The sequence below is a fragment of the Eubalaena glacialis genome, chromosome 18 (genome assembly GCF_028564815.1).
Source record: "Eubalaena glacialis isolate mEubGla1 chromosome 18, mEubGla1.1.hap2.+ XY, whole genome shotgun sequence".
NCBI lineage: Eukaryota > Metazoa > Chordata > Mammalia > Artiodactyla > Balaenidae > Eubalaena > Eubalaena glacialis.
Genome location: NC_083733.1, coordinates 21827947 through 21848323, shown reverse-complemented (window position 1 = coordinate 21848323; position 20377 = coordinate 21827947). Strand labels below are relative to the sequence as shown.

The 20377-nt window shown below is 38.8% G+C and overlaps 1 protein-coding gene across 1 annotated transcript; it reads right to left on the bottom strand.

Annotated features, from left to right (window-relative positions):
- Positions 1 to 3699: 3699 nt before the first annotated feature.
- On the bottom strand, positions 3700 to 4176 carry LOC133078311 (small nuclear ribonucleoprotein Sm D2-like). The gene has a single exon (XM_061173313.1). The coding sequence runs from the start codon at positions 4146 to 4148 to the stop codon at positions 3795 to 3797; it is 354 nt and encodes a 117-aa protein (XP_061029296.1). The 5' UTR covers positions 4149 to 4176; the 3' UTR covers positions 3700 to 3794.
- Positions 4177 to 20377: the final 16201 nt, after the last annotated feature.

The following is a 20377-nucleotide window of genomic DNA, read 5'->3' as shown; positions in this document are numbered from 1 at the left end:
TGCATCCTCATGCCTCGTGACAAACCTCATGAGCAGGCAAAATCGAGACACAAGGACAGATTCATGAAGATGCTCTGCGTCTTCATGCCTTGTGATAAACCTCATGAGCATCTATGAGCATCTCCAGTTCACACAAAAACTTTCCACTTGAAAATTTATTTCAGAGCTTCATTACTTCAGGAATGAGGGTGGCTGCCAAAGGCATGGAATTTAGACAATTAAGGGTCTTAGAAATCAGTGAGCCTCCTACCTCATTTTGCAGATGAGAAAGCTGTGGTCCAGAGAGGGGTCGTGGCTTGTCGAAAGCCATGCAGCTAGATTTGTCACAAAGTCTAAACCAAAAGGAAGGTTATTATGAATCTCACATCATAGCCAGTCAAATGCCTGGAAACCTGGATATATAATCTGTAAACAAAGTCATGATGACCTGGAGGTAAAGAAAGCTGAGAAGCAGAAAAAAAAAAAAGTGTTTGTGATGTTGACTCTAAGCCAAAGGCAAAGGAGGGAAAAGAAATTGCTCTATGTGCAGTTAGCGTTTATTATTCCCTCCACCATAGAAAAGCATAATCCTGGAGCTAAGGGCAGTGAGGGGGGAAAATGATTACACTGACCCTGTCTTAAAGGGACTCATATTCTATTATGGGAGAGTAGACCTTAGTCACAAAGATTGGAAGAGATGCATTTTGAAAGATCAGTGCAGATAAATTGGTTTTGAGAGTCAGAGAAGGAACAGATTTCAGAGATGATCAATCATCTTCAGCTTACTTAACTTGAAGGAAATTTGCTCATAATTTGGAGAATCTCACATTGTTAGACCTCATACAATGCCTCCAGCTTAAGAATCCTTATGAAAATGTATAGAGAGGCTGGTTAAAATAAAAAAGAAATAAAGGTGTTATGCCTTCTCTCCTCCACCTCCCTCCAGCCACATCTACTCAGACTGCCCTCGCATGCTCTCTTTCCTTTTAAGCCTGCCTTGTGTGTTCCCCATGACTTAATTTCTCATTTATTTATGTTTACTGTCTGCTGACCACTGAGGATACCACTAGATGTACATTCCATCAACTACCAGCCTACATGATAAACACATCATGCAATTAACTTTGTTTTTAGGTGGGAAATACAGTGTAGAGACATTAAGATTCTTTGCCAAAAAAGTCACACAGCTAGAAAGCACTGGAGCCTGGATTCTAATCCTGAAACCAAAGCTCTAACCATAATGGAAAATAATTAACTTGGCTATAATAAAATTAAAAATATATATTCATAAAAGACATCATTAAATCTATGTATAGATCTATCCAAACAATAAATATAGATATATCTAAAATAATCATCTATCATCTCTACATCTGTTTACCTGGATGAGGTAGAGAAAGAGAGAGAGAAAGAATTTGTGTCTTAATTTATATTTTTTCCTCCCCATACTGAATACTGGTGATATAAGGACACTATTCTCACAAAGTTCTGCCATATTAGGCAAGTCAATTACCCTTCCTTGGGCTTCAGGAAAAGCAAAAGCTGATTAAACTGAAGAGGCATGTAATGAATGAAATGAAGTATACAGATGTCAGCTTCAGAACTTTCTGGTTGCAAATTCCAGGTTCAGTATATCACTAGTTTGTAGACTAGCTATATCATCTTTCTGTAACTTAGTTTTATCATCTGTAAAATACTTACCTGATTGTGCAGACATTAAAGGAGATTATGTATTTTAAATGCTCAATACAGTGCCTAGCACCAGACAGTCAAAATAGACAATGGTGAGGTTTTCGATGCTTTGCAAACATGAAAATTTCCAGTTATAGAGAGTAAGAATATTATTAGCTTCCACTTGGCTGTGAATTTAAGAAAGAAGAGAGCGTCTAAGGGTTTTATAGAAGTAAAAGCCTCAACTACCACCAGTGAAAGAAGAAAACGGGATTTAAAATGTATCAGGAATAATATCCAGTTGCATATGTGTCTGGCTGTGCAAATAAACACACATAGGTGAATGAGAAAAAGAAACATAAAAAGCAACTGGTTTAAATTTTGTCTTTGATTCTGACTAGCTTGGAAACCTGAAACTAACTTCTGCTTAGAGTGGCTCTCCCTTTCAATGTTGCTTCTTCAGAGAAGGCTTCCTGAACTCCTTAAATAGATTGCAGGCAGACCTCAGAGATATTGTGGGTAGAGTTCCAGACCACTGCAATTAAAGCAGATATCACAATAAAGCAAGTCACAAGAATTTTTTCGGTTTCCCATTGAATATAAAAGTTATGTTTACACTGTACACTATATTGTATATTATAAGTATGCAATAGCATTATGTCTAAAAAAAGCAATGTACATATCTTAATTAAAAATACTTCATTGCTAAAAAATGCTAACCATCATTTTGAGCTTTTGCTGGTGGAGGTTTAGAATATAGCAAGAATTACCAAAATGTGACACAGAGACACAAAGTTTGCAAATGCTGTTGAAAAAATGGTGCTCGTAGACTTGCTTGATGCAGGGTTGCCACAAACCTTCAATTTGTAAAAAACGCAATATCTGAGAAGTACAATAAAGTGAGGTATGCCTGCAGTCCTCTTGTTATATGGATTTCTAAAACCCCATACTTCTCCTTCATATCATTGGTTTTTTAAGATTCCATGCTTCTCTCTCAGATCATCTGTCATCTTGGTTATCATGTGATCATTTCTATGGGCCTCATTACTTCCTGTCTCCACAGCTAAAAGATAAATCCTATGGAAACAGGAACACATCACTCTTGTTTCCCACCTGCCCTCACTTTGCCTGTGGCAGGACCTAGCACAAGTAACAGATAAAATAATAGGAGAATAAACATGAGTGTGCAAGTGAGGGAAGTGAAAGGGGAGAGGAGACAGAAATGTAGTAGAAAGAAGTGATGCTGGGATTTGATGCACATCTTCTATAACCAAGTTCAGAGCTTTTCCCTTTATTGCACCAGACTCCTTCCTCCCCTCCTCTTTCCTTCCATCTTTTTCACTTTCTTTAAAATATAATTTTAAAGTATAATTATAAATATATATAATTATAAAATATAATTTAAAACTATAATTCAGATCATTATGTGGTTGGATGTTGGACTTGCTTTTCAGAAGGTCTAGGGGAAGCTTTTCTTATCTGTGGACTTGACACTTTCACCAACACTATTAAACACGGACAGTGGCGACGCTGACCTTGGGCACTGCAATCATCAGCTCACTTTTAGTGGAGCCCAAATTAGGCACAACTGGGGAATGAAGGTGATTAGCTTGCCAACAGCTGATGTCAGCCAGCTTGATGAGATTAGCACATCTACAACACTGCATCATGAATGGGTACAGGTGCCTTTAACCAACAGCACTCTTTGCCTCTAAATCTGCTTCAGTCATGAGTCATCTTGACCCTCCCCTAGGTTCAGGTGCCAATCTTCTAATTTTTGGTTTCTGGACTAGAACTCTTTACAGACTGTTGAAAATAAAATTACCTTCATCAGTGAGTCTTGCTCAAGGGACATCCTTTTATACCAGCATTTTCTCTGGGTCTTGTTATTGACATGGACCAGTCTGGATGGTAGACACCATCCTGGTTCAGCCATTACCCTTATTATCAGGGGCCCAGATTCTTCTGGAGGCTTATATTATTACCTGGGACATGGTTGGAAGGAACCTCAGAGACAAAAGTCATCATCCTTCCTCCCCACTTTTTTTTTTTTTTAGAAAAAACACATGACTTTATTATTCCCAGCACAAAGGGCAGGTCTTCGCAAAACGAGGGGGCAAGTTCTGACGGCAGGAAGGAGGCCCCTACTTGCCGGCGATGAGCGGGCTCCGCAGGACCACAGTGGCCGAGTCCCCGTGCAGGAACATTTTTGAGATGTAGCAGTCCTTGTTGACTGGCTTGGACTTCTTCTTGCCCTCGCCGCTCTTGGGGACTTCGGTCCACATCTCCTTCACGTTCTCCAGCACCATGTTGCAGTGCCTGTCGAAGGCTTTCACACAGCCCAGGAGCTTCTTGTTGCGGCAGTTGATGAGCACTTGGGTGTTGTTCTTGACCGACTGGGTGAGCACGGAGAGTGGCCCTGTGTTAAACTCCTCCTCCTCCCGCTTCTGCAGCTCCTCCGGTGTCATCTCACTCTGGGGCTTGTTGAGGAGGCTCATGTTGGCGGTGGTGGCCGCACTCTCAAGTCACTACCGTCTCCTCCGTGTTGCTTCAGCCTTCCACAGAGAGCCCTCCCCACTTTTTAATAAATGATTGAACTAAGGCCCAGAGAGCAGAAGTAATTTGACTAAGGCTTCACATTATGATACATTGTGACAGTTAGATTTAGATCCAGGTATCCTTGACCTGAGTGCTAAGTACAACTGTGGGGCGATACCAACATTTCTTCTTTCTTTTTTCCTTCCGTCCTTTCTCTCTGTCTCTATTGCTTTTGTTTTTGTTTTGTTTCATTTTAATACATTGTAGGTACTGGGACAAACCCAAGTAGCAAGGCTGTTTCCATGGCCAAATATCCAGGCCCTCATTATGCATTCCACTGACTCTCCTCCTACCTCTCACTCTTCCATTAAGTCAACAAGAAAGAGAAGAGGCTGCTTCTTCCCTCTTCCTATTTTTACCACCAGATTTAAGCTCGGAGTCTGTAAACTACCCACCCCACTATACCCCCACCACACAAACACATGTCTTGATTTAGACTAAGACTTGATATCAACTGAATAGCCCACTAAATACATGCACACACAGGATGGAGCCTGTTTAAATCTTATTACCATTCATTTTAATGTAAATTTAGTGATCACTAAGGGCTGCCTCAAAGGCAATGACTCTGCTCCCCTGGTGCAACTCCCCTCCCCAAACATCTTGGAAAAATAAACAGAAAGAAACAAGATCCACATTTTTCATGTCTGTTAACTTTGCAACATGTGCCAACCAAGTAGGTTACTGTAATGGAAGACTGTTATAATTAAGCCCTTTTCTCCCCATGCCATGCTGGAGTTGAGAGTCTGCTGGGAGCGATAAGAAAGTTCTGTTCTACTGAACGTTTTGACGTTGTCTTTTGAAATTGGCAGCTATAGGGTATAAAACCTTTTTTATTTGGGTTGTGGGAGACTGTAAACCGTACAAACAATCGCATGTGAACTGGAAATACAATATTAAATGTTGAACAAAGGGTATATTTTCTCCTAATTCCAATGAAGCTGTATTTTTCTAGTGGAGTCCCATGATTCAAACATATTTAAATTGGAAAAAAAAAAAAAACCTTCAATCTTCCAGTCAGTTATAAAACCATTGTGTGCACAGAAACTTTATAACAGCATGGGAGTTTATAATCCCCCAGTAGGAGGATTAGAAATTTGCAGTGAGAGAAGTCCTTAATCTTGCACTTACATAACTGTACATTTCTTAGATTTAAATTGTACAAATCAAAAAAAATGAAGATCATTTTGTTCTTTTCTAAAGGGTACTCATAGATAAATGATGACTGGTTAGAGCCTATTGAACGTTTGAAACATTTGTAGAATATAATTTATTCATACCAAATACATCAGAAAAGTAACTCTAGTGTTAAATTACAGCGTGAAGAAATTAAAAGGCAGAAGTGAGCCATTGAGTTTAAATGGATGCTCTGAGGTTTGTAGAAAATGTCAAAAGAGTTCAAATGTTCATAATGTGAAAGTAAATATTTGGGCATACTGTAGGAAGGCTTTATCCTGATGTAAGATAATACAGTTCTTCATGAAATATGTTATAAAGAGAAGACTGTTTAGTCTAGCTCATTTAATTTCCATGTGTTTTATTAATAAACAATTATACCAAAAAGGTATGTTCTTGCTCCCCATCTTCCTCATTCAAGTCTGTCTAGTTCTCCCATAAAGTGCATTCCTGAGTGAGTCAAACCAACTATAATTTTCCTTTTTCGTACTGATTTTTCTTCATTTATCAGAAAATTTGCTGGATCAGTAAAACATCTGTGAGGACGTGAGGGTAGGAGACTAATAATGGTACAAGACTAATAATGGTGCTTGGTCCATAGGATGTAGAAATAGCTAAGCCCTGTAGTCATCTGGCCATAATGCCTCCCCAACATGTGAGGGGAGATACAGACACAAAGAAGTCAGAGGCAGGCAAAATATTGCTTTACACATGGCTGGCTTTCGCCTTAAACTTGGGAAGCTGAGCTGGGTTACATGGAGAATTCTTTTGCTATGGTTTGATATTTTAAATGGTACTTTTCTTTAAACTTAACTTGCATCTTGGAACTTACCACTTTAGTAAATCTAAAATAACAATATTAAACTACAAAAAGAACCAAAAAATATAAACAAAATAAAACAAAATGAACGCATAGAGCCAAAGAATAGAATAAAAGAGGAGTGTGTAACCCTGAAGGGAATAATGAATATGCCCATAATTCTATCCATGTATTTACCTAATATCCACATTGCCACCTATTAAATGTCCAAGAATCTAAACAGCAGGGTCAGTACAGTTCTTCCTTTTAACTGTTGCAGAATAAAGATAAGCAGGATATATCCAGGTCTTTGAGGGCAATGTTTTCTTAAACAGGACACCAGACGCTCTAACCATATAGGCCAAAAACAAAAGAAAACCTCGTTATCCACCTAGATGGGTGGGTGGAGGCTGAGGGAAGACAAGTATATGTAGTTAAGCATTAATATTTGAGGAATCTGGGTAGCATGTAACCAATAAGATTTTTTTCTTCAGTAGTTTGAAATGCATATATCTAATCTAACAAATGACTTATTTACAGTATATAAAGAACGCCTACAAATCAATAAGAAAAAAGCAAAGAATATTTTTAAATGTCAAAACATATGAAGAGATACTCAAATTCACTAGTAATCAAAGAAGCAAAGTTAAAACAACAGTGTAATAACACAACACACCCAAAACGATAGGAAAGAAAAAGGGAGAGGGAGAGTGGGAGAGAGGTGAAGGGAGGGAGAGAAAGAAGCAAGGAAGGAAGAAAAGAAGAAAAGAGGATGAAAAATGAATAGATAATAGCAAGTATTGACACAGATTTGGATTAACCAGTAATGTAATATGGTACAATCACTTTGAAAAACTGCTTGGCTGAACTTCTCATACCTTATTACCCTGAAATTCTGCCATAAGCAATTTGACCCTTATGTACTATAAGAATATCCACGTGTTTACCAAAATACATGTACAAAATATATATTTGCAAAAATGTTCACAGCAACACTACTTTTAATAGTAAAAAGCTGAAAACAATCTAAATGTCCATATTCAATACAGTAGATAAATAAATTATGCTGTATCCACATAATGGTTAAAAATATGTATTTTTAAAAATATTTATTTATTTATTTATTTATTTGGCTGCACCAGGTCTTTAGTTGTGGCATGCAGAATCTTTAGTTGTGGTATGCAGGATCTTTTCTTTTTCTTTCTTTCTTTTTTTTTTAGCTGTGGCATGCAGGCTCTTAGCTGTGGCATGAGGGATCTAGTTCCCTGACCAGGGATCGAACCCAGGCCCCCTGCATTGGGAGCATGGAGTCTTAACCACTGGACCACCAGGGAAGTCCCTGTATTACACTATATTTAACTTCAGCTACACAACACAAGATGAATGAATCTTACAAAGATTGAGCAAAAGTGGTTCAAGCACCAAAGAGTAGTTACAATATGATGCCATTTATATAAAGTTCAAAAATAAGCAAAACTAATCTATTTGAAGTCCCAGTAGGGGTTAATATTGGTCTTGGACAGGGAGGATATCAATTGAAAGGGGGTAAAAAAAGAGGCATTTGTGGAGAGAGGATGCTGAAAATTTTGTTTCTTGATCTTGATAATGAGCCGGTTGTGCATATTTTATAAAAATTCACTGACCTCTATGAGTAGTGCAATTTTCTGCATTATATACTTATATTTCATTGAAATATACCTTAAAAATAGAATTAAAGATTGTTACAAAGGCCCTTTTCACCCAGAAGAGTATTTCTTGAATTTAGCTGTTTGATGGATTATTTTAGAAGAGGAAAAATATTTCTATTTAAAATAAAGATCCAAGGACTCACTCTGTCCAGAAAACCAGTGTGAATAATATTGAGTCCAAGAATATAATATTCTAAGTGTATTAAACCCATTTTCAGGGAATTCCCTGGTGGTCCAGTGGTTAGGATTTGGCACTTTCATTGCCATGGGCCCAAATTCGATCCCTGGTCGGGGAACTAAGACCCCACAAGCCGCACGTCGCAGCCAAAAAACAAACAAACAACCACCTGTTTTCAACTGCTGTAACCACAGCAAATGAGAAATTTTATCATCCTAAATTGTAAAATGAATTCTTTAGATTACTAATTTTTTTTTTTTTTTTAATCTTGTGAGTCTCATGGTCCCCAGTTTGAGAAGCACTAAATGTTGCAGTCAGGACAGACTAGGATCTTTCCTTGTTTTCCTATGGAAACTAAAAAAACTCAAGATGTTAAAATAACAAGTTTTATTTCTCATTCAGAACTCAGGTTCATCACAGGTCACCTGACTCTGCTCTATATCCTATTCTAGGACCTGGGTCATTAGAGGAGCCACCAGTGCTGCTGGTTGCTTTGGCAGAGGAAAAGAGAGTGTGTGGTGGATCACTTACCACTTTTTAATGTTTTCCTCTGAAGAAGTGATACCCATCAGTACTGCTCACATTTCACTCTCCAAAACAAGTCAAACAGCCATACCTACCACCAGCGAGGGAGGAACCTACAATCCTACCCTTTGCCTGGATGAAAACTGCAGTTGTTAGAGGAACTGCACTGAGTTTTCAATTAGTTCTCACATCTATAAATGTAATCTGAGTACTTTAACAGTGATGTGATCAAATGACACCAGGAACACATCCCAGACACATGTAGGTCAATTGCAATCACTTACTACTAAGGTCCCAGTGCTTGGCAGAGTGCCTGACTTATGGCTTTGCTCCCTGAATATTTGTTGAATGAATGAAGACAACTGAGTGTGTAATCAGTTCTGTGCAAAGGCTATAAGTACCAGAAAAAGATACAAAAAAAAAAAAAAAGAGGTAACCTTTGGAAAAAAGAGGTAACCCGAGAAAGCATTCATCAGAGAGGAAAACAGCAGAAAAGCAGGAAGGAGGGTCAAAGACAAGGAAGTGGAGAAGTACCTGATGGGCAAATTCAAATGTCTATAATGACCAAGTATATATTGTAAATGAGCAAAAAAGCCTAGAAATAGGACAATAGGGAGGAGTAGGGTCTGGGGCAAACAAGAAAATTCCTTCCTCATGTACACATTTCAGCCAATTACTTAGTTCTAACTAATTATTGCCATGCAGAAATATGAACCCACTGTTTCCAGACCTTTCCAGTTTTTTTAGAGTGTTTCCAAAGTTTTAGCTTCTTCAGCAAAATATCCCAATTTGCAAACACCAAATAGGTCAAACAGAACACTTCTACTCATCAGATTTGGACTGTGGGCTGTTGATGTGTAACTATCTCACTCTTGTTACAAATGAAATTTAGGGAATGGTGATTGTGGAAAACAGTGATTACACTGGAGCTGAAGGTTGAAATCTGGTTGTGGAGGACTTCATATGAAAAGCCTTAACTATTTTCCTCTGCAATTTACAGAGAGGTTAATAAAATATTTATGTGGCTTGAAAACTTATGTAAAAATTGATTTTAATTATTCCAAAATTTACCCTGGTTTCAAAAGTTTCCAAGCAGTCACTGTTGCTTCTCTATTGGACAAAGAAAAAGACTGTTTTCTTAGTATTGCTGATTTTGTGGGATAATATTTCAAGGGTATGGACAATAAAAACTGGACTGTGCACAAGTGTTTTGTTGGTGGCGGTTGTTGCTATTGTTAAAATACTCAAAACTATTTGGCTTTCATCATGATCCAACATTTATTGAGCAAATGTAGAGCAAGAAGTTTCAGCCTAAGTTAAGCAGATACAGTTAGGTCAAAATGTTCCTATAACCTAAACATTTCAGAACCAACACCCCCCCCCCAAAAAAAACCCAGAATGACTCTCATTAAGTATTTAATTTAATTATTTTCCAGTGCTTGGGGCTACTAGTGCCTGAGCACATAGTTCTTCTTAATTTCATCAGCAGGCATTTATGAGTCCCTGCTGCGGGTGGATATGGAAGAAATATAAACTTTAAGGTATTTTTCTTTCTTATTAAGATAAAATGCAAAACAATTCATTGTAATTTTCAGAGTCAAAATAGAGCAATCTTTTGTAGCTGCTTCTGGGGTGCATTTGTCACCTTCCCCCATTCAACAGAAGAAGGCATTAGTCCAAATTTCTAAAACTAAAATTCATTTAGGACACATACTTTAATTTGAACACACAGTCAAACATTTCTGGGATATTAACTCCTCGGTTCTAATGAGAGCTCAAATTGACCACTTAAGCCTAAATTTAGAATTCATTTCTGTTGGTTCCGTATTTTCCATCATCTCCACTGACAGTCGAAGATGTTGAAAATGCTAGAAAGAAGTCAGCAAGGAGAGAAATCTAATTTTCTGTGCAGGACTCATATAGTCTGAACAGAATAGTGCATTCCTGTCCAATTGCACACATCTGGAGTTTCATTTGACTGGAAAAGCACATCCTGACTATGAATGGAGGGTCCAACCCTAATGTCTCCTTCTCAACTTTTAAGACTCTCAACAGCCTGCAAGGCACTTAGCCAGGCAAAGGCAAATCCCTTTTCCAGCACAGAATCTGTGGAAATTACACCTGCAGAAAAATTCAGAAAAACCTCACTCTGAGAAACAAGGAGGGAGGAGGGATACTAATCACAAATGGCATGATAGTACCCTGGAGTGATCAGCATTTACTTAATTCAACAGTCTACTCACACACATGTTCAGTGTGGTTTAATGAGCATGGATAGATGTGCCCCATGGATAAGAAGATGAGACAAAATAAACCACTGAAGGGCAGTATTTTCCTCAAAAAATCCTGCCTATCCTGTCCTTGCAGAGAGTAGAAAAATCAGAAGAATGCTCCTGATATGTGCTTCATTATGTTCCCAGTTCATCTGGGCTCTGAGATCAGACTGAAGCGGATGGAAACCCAGCTTCATCATGCATTATTTTAAGTGACATTGTGTGAATCACTTAACTGTACCTTAATTTCCCCATCAGTAAAAAGGGATTGTAATAGTGCCTGCTCTGTGTGATAGTGTTTATTAAGTGCATTACATAATACTTGATACAAAATAAGAACTCAATAACTGCTGTCATTATCCTTTTTTTAATAGTTGTTGGTGGTATTGTTAACAATATTTTTTTTTCTATTTCCAGAATAGGGACCGATTCACCATAACTGTGAATTAAATTAAACTTGGGGATTTCCCTAAATGTTTATACTTTCCCTCTTTTTGTTCAAATAATAGAGGCTTGTTTATTCCAACTTTCAGATATTCACACAACTAAAGGAGGCCATTCCAGGTCCTTCTGGTTTCTGTAGGTTTTAGGACATTGCTCCTGTAAGGTATAAATGTTCATGCACGCGCGCACACACACACACTCACACACAGCTGTAGACCCATGGCTCTTTTTGTTCCCAGTCATTCATGCATTCATTCCACAAATGCATATTTGTATACAGTAGCTCTGTACTATATCTCAAGATTGCCTTGGCTGCAATCTATAGCATCTATAAGAATTAAAATTTTTATATATCTTAGATGCAGGTTGTGTGTGGGGGTCTAGGGACATTAAGGGGACATAATTTTTTATAAGATTGTTTATTTTTCAGCTGGGGAACTGCGGCAAAGCAAAGTTAAGTAAGTGGTATGAAGGCGTTTGAAAGTTTGCCTTCAGGGCAGAACCTCAGGCTTTTCAGCAGGAGCTGTCTGCAAACAGCCACCTTCCCCAAACATCACTCCCTCTAGTCATGCCAGCACCCTGGCAGTCAGTTCACTACTCTTGCTTTGTGCCAGTGGTCTGGTCCAGGTTTAGCCATGCATCGCCGTGTAGCTTGATGATGGGCCACTGGCCTTTCCTCAGGCTTTACTCCTGCCACACTGATTGGCATCTGGCCTCCTTCCTGAGATTTTGACTGACAACCCATTCCTGAGTGAAGCTTCAAACGTTTCTCTCAAGCAGCATAAGAGCTCACCTCAGCCCCACTTACCTTCATGGGCTGTTTTCTCTTCACACAAGTAATTGCAAATCAGGGACCACTTTGCCGTTATGGGTCTTCAGATCTGTGTGTCTGAAAATCCTCTATTGGACAGCAAGAAGCTCTGATTCCTCCTTCTTCGTTGCCCCTCCTCCCCTCTATAAATCACCCTAGAACAATTTGGATCTCTAATTAAAGGAATTATATTATTCCACAGTTACTGGCCTACTGGATGCACTAGCCTCCTCTGGAGCTTACGCCCAGAAGGCTGTTAGCTAAGTTTAGTGTCTCAACAGTTAATTGATCAAATTCCACGAATTTTCATTTTCCATAACTCACTTTTATTCAGGGGTGATGCATTTTTAAAAATGTGATGTGATTATCATTTAACAGTTGTTATTCAAACCATTTACAAAGAATTGTTTTCAGTTTTCTTTATCAAACCATGACCCTTCCATATGATCCCCTCCCATCAACTCTCTGAACCTTGATATATCAGGAAGCCTTGTTATTGACTACACTCCCCCCAACACATGCATACAACAAGCAGGCAGGGCAGTGCAAAAAACATGGGGCATATGGGCAAACAGATCTGGGTTCAAATTCTAGTTCAGCTCCTTGTATGTAATAGAAACTGAGGCAAGTCTCATAGCTTCTGGGAGTCTCACATCACTCATCTACAAATCCGGGAGATTGCCAACATTGCAGAGTTTCACTGAATATTAAATTTATATATAAATACGCACACACATACGTATATATGCCATTAGATTGTAGTATGTATGTGTGGAATCTGATCCCCAGTAAATACCTGATGAAAAGAATCACTATTGTCATTATTCTTCATTGTGGAAAAGGAAAAGGTGAAATTTCCTTGGGCCAGAGATAATGTGACCTTAGGTGTAAGGCAGCTCCTCCAGCTGATGTTAAAAAATTAAAAAAAAAAAAAAAAAAAAGAAAAGGTAGATAGATGGTAGGTAGATAGATACGTAGATAAAATTAATTTTAAAAATTCTTGAGACTGATATATACAAGCTAAACCCATAAAATGCCCACCAACTCCAAGATTTCCTGGGTCTACCATCTGGGATCTTTTGTGCCTACAAAATTGACTTAAATTCCATGCTGTTCCTTGAACCTGAGCATCCAAATCAGAAAGAAATCAGTCCTAGAGCTTGGTTATCTCCCTCTTCTCCCTTCCTTCTATTTATATAGAGTCTTCTAGCTGCAGCACTTGAAATTACAGTCCCTGAGGATTTTGGTCGGATCTTGTTTGTCGCTGTAATGTTGCTGCCAATCTCCTGCCCCTGGCCAGCTCTGTGGGACTATACCATCAAGGTTCTCACTTAAGTTTACCTCCAGCCCCACCGATGCACTAATGTACTCTATCACTCACCCTCAGCCAGGGGACTAAAAATAGCCTCTGGCTTCAATTGCTTGTTTTAAAAGGAAAAAAAAAAATTGAGAGAGTGAGAACAGAAATGGTGACAGCTCTCCATTTCATCCTGCTGTACCAAAGACCTTCTCCAAGGGAAACGCAGTTCTTTCAATTAGCTCACCTGATTATATCACCTAGGCTCCGCTGAGAGTTTCCACATGCTAGTGGGTAGCCTGGCTTCTGCCAAGCTTCTCTCTCCTACTTGATGTCCTTCTATGCCCCAGAATCTTTTCCTGTCAGATGTGAGCGTCTAATTCACTGCCTTTCAGGGAAGTGCCAAGAGAAGCTTTCTGACAAGAGCTTATTAGAGGGAGCTCTGGTGAGACCATGCAGTTCAGAGAAACACAGTGACTGACGGATTGGGTTTCAAGTTACTTTCGACACATGTTCTGGGGCATCTGTATACTTCAGATTGTGTAGCATTCATGGGGACTATCATGTAAAAATCTCATTCAAGGACCTAAGTAACTGTGCCCAAATCCACATTGTACCTTTTTGCTCCACCCCTGCTTCCAGCCCTCCATTCCTTGTACAATGCTGTGTTCTGGCTATACCAAATTTTCTTGCCTACCTCCCCCCCAAGTGTTTTTTAACAATTCTTGAAGTGCCCAGATGTCTTTCCTGCCTTCATTTTTCCACTTGTATAATACATGAAAATCATTCTAAAATAGCATCTACTTCAAAAGTTTTTCCCTGAATTTTGTACCCCACACAATGCTAAAATTAAAAATACAAACAAAAACCCAAAGCCCTGAATCTGTTCATTTCTTGTGACACAACACCCAATAACATATATTAACACTATGGTAATGATGATGATGAAGATGGTGATATTGATGATAATGATAATTTAGGTGAATGTCTTGTTTCAATATTAAAAGGTGAAATTGTTAGAGAATGAACTGAGTATATCTTAATGTTCCTGCCTCTTCAGCATGCTGAATGGCACATAATGGGAACTCAACAGTTTTGGTGAATTGGATTGAGTAATGCGTAGAGAAAACTCAAACAAAGCAATCTATGTTCTTGATTTGGTGTTTGAAACTTCAGAGTTGTTTTCATTGCAGCGACTTTTCTTTAGACCTTTTCTCCGTCTTTCAAAAATAGATTATATCTTTGGAAAGTACCAGGGTAAGGGTAATTGAAGGCTTGCAAATGCAAAAGATATAGGCCTTATATTTTGAACAGTTTCTTTACATCAATTTTCTTGTACTATTTTATGGCCGGGATTTCTTATCTAAGCCAAAGCCAAGAGCATATTAAGCTGAGATTATTCATAGGTATTTTGAATCCCATTTGGCATTCAGGATTCTGATTATTTCTATTCTATCTGTCACACTATTTCTTTCTTTTAAAAAAGTAAAATAAATGTAGCAAGATGTACTCTTATAAGAAAAAAGAAAGACAGTGGAAGTCTACTGATAATAACTGTGGTCGTTAAGATGAGCATTGTGCTACATCATTTGGAACTTCCTTGAATTTTGACCCCTAGAAAATTAAAGTACAAGGAAGCAAGGAAAGTGGGTTATTATTCCTCTGTACACGAGAGCATCCCATTTCCAATCGTGGGTGGGATAAAGAAGCCAGCTATGATGTCACAAGGAAGTAAAGAAGGAAGAGTGGCTTTGGAAACAGTCATGATATGATCCATAAAGTGTACAGTTTCAATGGTAGGAGAGATGTGCATGTGTAAGCCTGCAAAACAAAGCAGTGATTTGTTTTGTTTTGTTTTGTTTTTCAATATATAGGACTTTACTAAATATACTAAGAAATGCTTTCTGGGGTCTTAGCTCTGATAACTTTTAAACTGATTATGTGTCATTTTGTATTATTGGAATAGACATTTCAGAGGTTTTGTTGGGGGGAGGTGGATGTTGTTTGCTTGTTTTGAAGCCTTTGTAAAGGAATGGTTATCCTCACCCTTATCTCTCTTCCTCCACCATACTCCTTAATGGTGCCTACTACTGCTGGGGCCCAAATGGATAAGAACCCACAGACCAGGTGCCATGTTTTGTCATCGTAAAGGAAATAAACTAACACTTAAGCAGCTCAAGCAATCCACATGTGGCACACTCAGTTTGGCTTTTTGAACCAAGATTGTGATACAGTCATAACAATGAAATATTATTTTGTATAATATTTGATCTAATCTACTATTTAGTAATGTGACCTGAGATCCACCATGGCACCTCCTGGGTTTCTCAGCCATTTGGAGCTGTGTCTAAAATATTTAGACAAATAATTCTCAACCAAGATTGATTTCCCCATCAAGTGACTTTTGGCAATGCCTGGGAACATTTTTGTCACATCTTGGGGGATGCAATTAGCATCTAGTGGGTATTGCCAGGAATGCTGGTTAACATCTTACAATGCATAGGACAGTCCCTTACAACAAAGAATTATCTGATCCAAAATGTCAGCAATGCCCAGATGGAGAAATCTGATCTAGAGCCCTTCTACTCCAATTCTGGTCCATGGACCAGCAGCATGAGCATCACCAGGAAGCTGAATGGAAGGGCAGTATGTCACCTTGTCCCCAGGACTGAATCAAAACCTGAACATAGGCAAGACTCCAAAGGATTCATATGCTCAGAGTTTAAGAGACATTAGGCTAGAGTGGTAGTTCTTCACACTTAAGGGTCACAGAGTCAACTGGGTAGCTCTTAAATAAAAACAAAAATTACCCATACTTGCCACACCCTTGGAAATCATGATTCACTGGTCCGAGGTGGTACTCCTGGCAGCAGTGGCTTTAAGAAGCTTCTTAGAAAATTTTAATGTTCCACTAGGGTTGAGACTCCCTGGTCTGGTACAGCTCAGAGTGGGGAGAACATGCTTAGAACGTACAGATATCTCGGAATTCTTGGGACAATCTGGTTTGTGTCATTTGTCCTAAAATATTATAGCACCCCTTTTCACTCTCAAATGTGTCCTGAGCTTGGACTAAGCAACAATTTCTTAAAAAACAAACAAAAATGTACTAATCATAAAGGATCAAACAAGATAAATTAGATCTTATTAAAATCAAGAACTTCTGTTTATCAAAAGATACAATTAAGTTGTGAAAAGGCCATCTACAGAGTGGGAAAAAGGTATTTTCAATGCATATATCCAACAAATAATTTGTGTACACTGCATATATAAAGAACTCCAACAAATCAATAAGAAAGAGACAAGACAACCCACTAGGGCAAAAGACTTGAATGTGTGCTTCATAAAGGAAGCTGTGCAAATGGATAATTGACATAAGAAGACCTGCTCAACTTCATACACCTTCATGGAAATGCAAATTTAGACCACGATAAGCTATCAATACAAACAAGTTACAATGAGTAAAATGATAAAGACTGATGATTCCAAGTATTGCTAGGATGTGAAGCAAGAAGAACCTTCAGCCTTGCTAATGGAAGAATAAATTGATAAAAGCACTTCAAAACGTGTTTTGCCAGTTACCTACCAAAGTTCAGCATATGCATATATATATACCCATGATGAATACTCCTACTCTTAGGTATATACCCAAAAGAAATAGATACATATGCTCACCAAAATACATGTATTAAATTTCCCATAGTAACACTATTAGTAATAGTCCAAGTTTGGAAACTACCCAAATGCCCAGCAGTGGAATGAATAAATAAGTTGTAATATGTTCACAACGATGAAATATACAGTAACAAGCATGGATGATGTTCAACTAAACACAATGATATGGGTGAATCTCTCAAACATAATACTCAGTGAAAGCAACTAGACAAAAGAGCACATACTCTATGAGTTCATTTATAAAAATAGGCAAAAGTAATCCATCCACTTACAAGTCCAAGCAGCAGTTACCCTTGAAACAGAGTGTGGGAGAGAGTGAGGGAAATTCTGGTTTGTTGCAATGTTTTCTTTCTACCTTTGGGTTGGTGTTGTTATACATGTATTGTGACATTCAGTGAATGATATATTGTGTGCATTCTTGAAAGTGTATACAACAATTGAATTATTTTTTAAAGTGTCCTCTGTTGGATGATAAGGTTCACAGCCAACTTAGTGTGATGGAATAGCCTCAGGTCAGCAACGTTGGGCCTGAAGAGCAGTCATTCAAAGTCTACCCAAGGTGGTAGCGCTCCCTCTATTAGCTTCTGTAGGTGCCCAGAAGAACTGAGATGATTTCACACCAATCCTCTTTAGAATAGCCAGTCTCTACTGAAGCTGAACATAAGAATCATCTGGTGAGTTTGTAAAACTCCTGGTAATTCAGTCAGTAACTTTTTTACCTCCCCTGGTAATGACAGTGTGCCCAGGGCTGGGAACCACTATCTTAGCCTCACATCTCTGCAGTCATCCGTATGGCTGCTTCAGCACAGTTATTCTGATGGTGCTGATGGGAATTAGATGGATGCCCTCAGTTCCCTTACGACATTCATTCATTCGTTCGCTATCTCAATAAGCATGCAATATTTACTAGGTCCTGTGTTAGGTGCTAGGTGCTAGGCCAGGGTCATAAAATTAGATTGTAAGCCTCTGGGAGCAGAGACCAAATCTTTTTAGTTCTGAGTTACAATCGCAATGTCAAGCTCTGGTGGTGCACACAATGAGCCTCAGAAGAACTCTGGAGAACTTTTAGGGAAATAAGAGTGGGGAAATTATTTTAGGTGAAAGAAGCAACATTGTGAAGGTGGGGAGCCATTTCTTTTCATCAAAGTGAAGTGACCATTTTCTAATTTCAGGGTATCAGGAACCTCAACAATTCTAGAAATGGAAACTGTAACTCCAATAATATAATAATAACTGGGTCATAAATAACTAGATTTTACCTTTATTTTTCTCTCTCTCATCATTTTATCCTCAGTGCTCAGCACAGTGCCTGACATCCTAGAATTGGTCAGTAAATATTTGTTGAATAAATTAACAATTGAACAAGTGAAAGAAAATATTCTCTCAGGAAAGGAAGGATGAATTAACATTTATTGAATACCAAACACGCTCTGTGCACATGCCAGACACCTCCTGTCCTTAGTGCCGTTTAATAGTCATGGCACATGTAAACGGGTGGCATGATTATCCTCCTCTCAAAGCTTAAATAAAATATGAAGCCCAGAGAGTATAAGGAATGTCCCAAGATCACAGGGCTAATTGGCAGCGCCCAGATTCAAATGGCAGGGTTGCAATTTGGTGCCCCTGCTCTGGGCATCGCACTCCACAGAGCAGCAGGACAGTGATGAGCCTGGGACATGATCCATCCAGGCCCATCTGACCCCTGTTCTCCTCTGAGGCCGAATACTTTACCTCACGTATCTACCACCACCAAGCCTGCATTCCTCTCATCTCTCATAGTTATAATTCAGCATCAAATTATCTTATTAACAACATGCTGATTAAGTTATGATAGAGGTGCCACTACGGAATCAAAGGTATTTCCATGGAAACTAAGTGGCAACTCCCTCTCCCCAACCCTGCAGTTTTATTTGAGTCTCCTGAGGAAAGAAAGGAAAAGTACAGAATTTTGAGACTAGCCAGTTCTTGTTGAAACATAAACTCCAAAGCTGCCAGGAGAAAAGTGAGTAGAAAACCCTTTGGCGCTGGCTGGATCTTGCCTCCCTCTCCCCTTCCTTTCTCCCTCTTTTTTCTCCTTGCCTTTTTCTTCTTCCTTCAGACTCTCTGGGCTCTCCCCTCTCTCATAAATGTTTCCCCTTTGACTGTAAATCCAGAGCATAGCACTGAAACCACAGCCCTCAAAGTCACTTCCATCTGGCCTGAGAAGTAGTGGGCTCCAGAGTCTTTATGGAAATTTTCAACTTCTAACTAGTTACAGATCTAAATAAAGTCTTTACTTAGAACTGTAGGTTCATCAAGGAACTGTCTGGATTCCTGTGTGCTATATTTTCTTCTCTGCTTAACTTTTTTATTAGTCTAGGTTCTCCAGAGGAACAAAACCAATAAGATAGATAGATAGATAGATAGATAGATAGATAGATAGATAGATAGATAGATAGATAGATAGATAGATAGATGATAGATAGAGTTTATTTATATATATATATAACAGGATATATTATTTCTATGTATCTATCTATATGCATCTGTATCTATCTATCTAGAGAGAGATTTACTAAAAGGAATTGGCTCATGTGATAAAGAAAGCTAATAAGTTCCAAAATCTGTAGTCAGCAAGCTGGAGACCCAGGAGAGCCAATGGTGTAGTTCCAGTCCAAACCCAAGTTTGAAAGAAGGAGAAAACTGTCCTAGCTCAAAGACAGTCATGGAAAGAGAAAGAAGTCTTGCTTACTCAGCCTTTTATTCTAGTCAGGTTTTCAAGGGATCGGATGAGGCCCATCCATATTGTGGTGGGCAATCTGCTTTACTCAGGCTACTGATTCAAATGTTAATTTCACCCAGAAACGCTCTTACAGACATATCCAGAAATAATGTTTAGCCAAATATCTGGGCACCCCATATTCCAATCAAGTTGACACATAAAACTAACCATCACAACTTTCATTTTAGCAATTTAACCATTGTTCCCTTCCATAATCTTATAGCCTGCCTTCTGAGAGTGTGTTCATCGACTTCAACCAGATTTTCCGTTGTTATCTCTCTCAGTCTCAGAGTCCAGAGTCCCCACAACCCACCAATTCTAGACTGTCACTGAGACAGACCTGCAGACCACTTCCATTCCCTTCCAATCTGACTCATTACCGGCTCCAAAGTAGGGAGAGTTCTCCTCCCTTGGTATCTGTTGGAACAGTAATTCCCAGAGTGTGTTCGGAACATGATAGTCTTCATGGCAAGTTGGTAGGAACATGATAGGTAAACAGGTACTG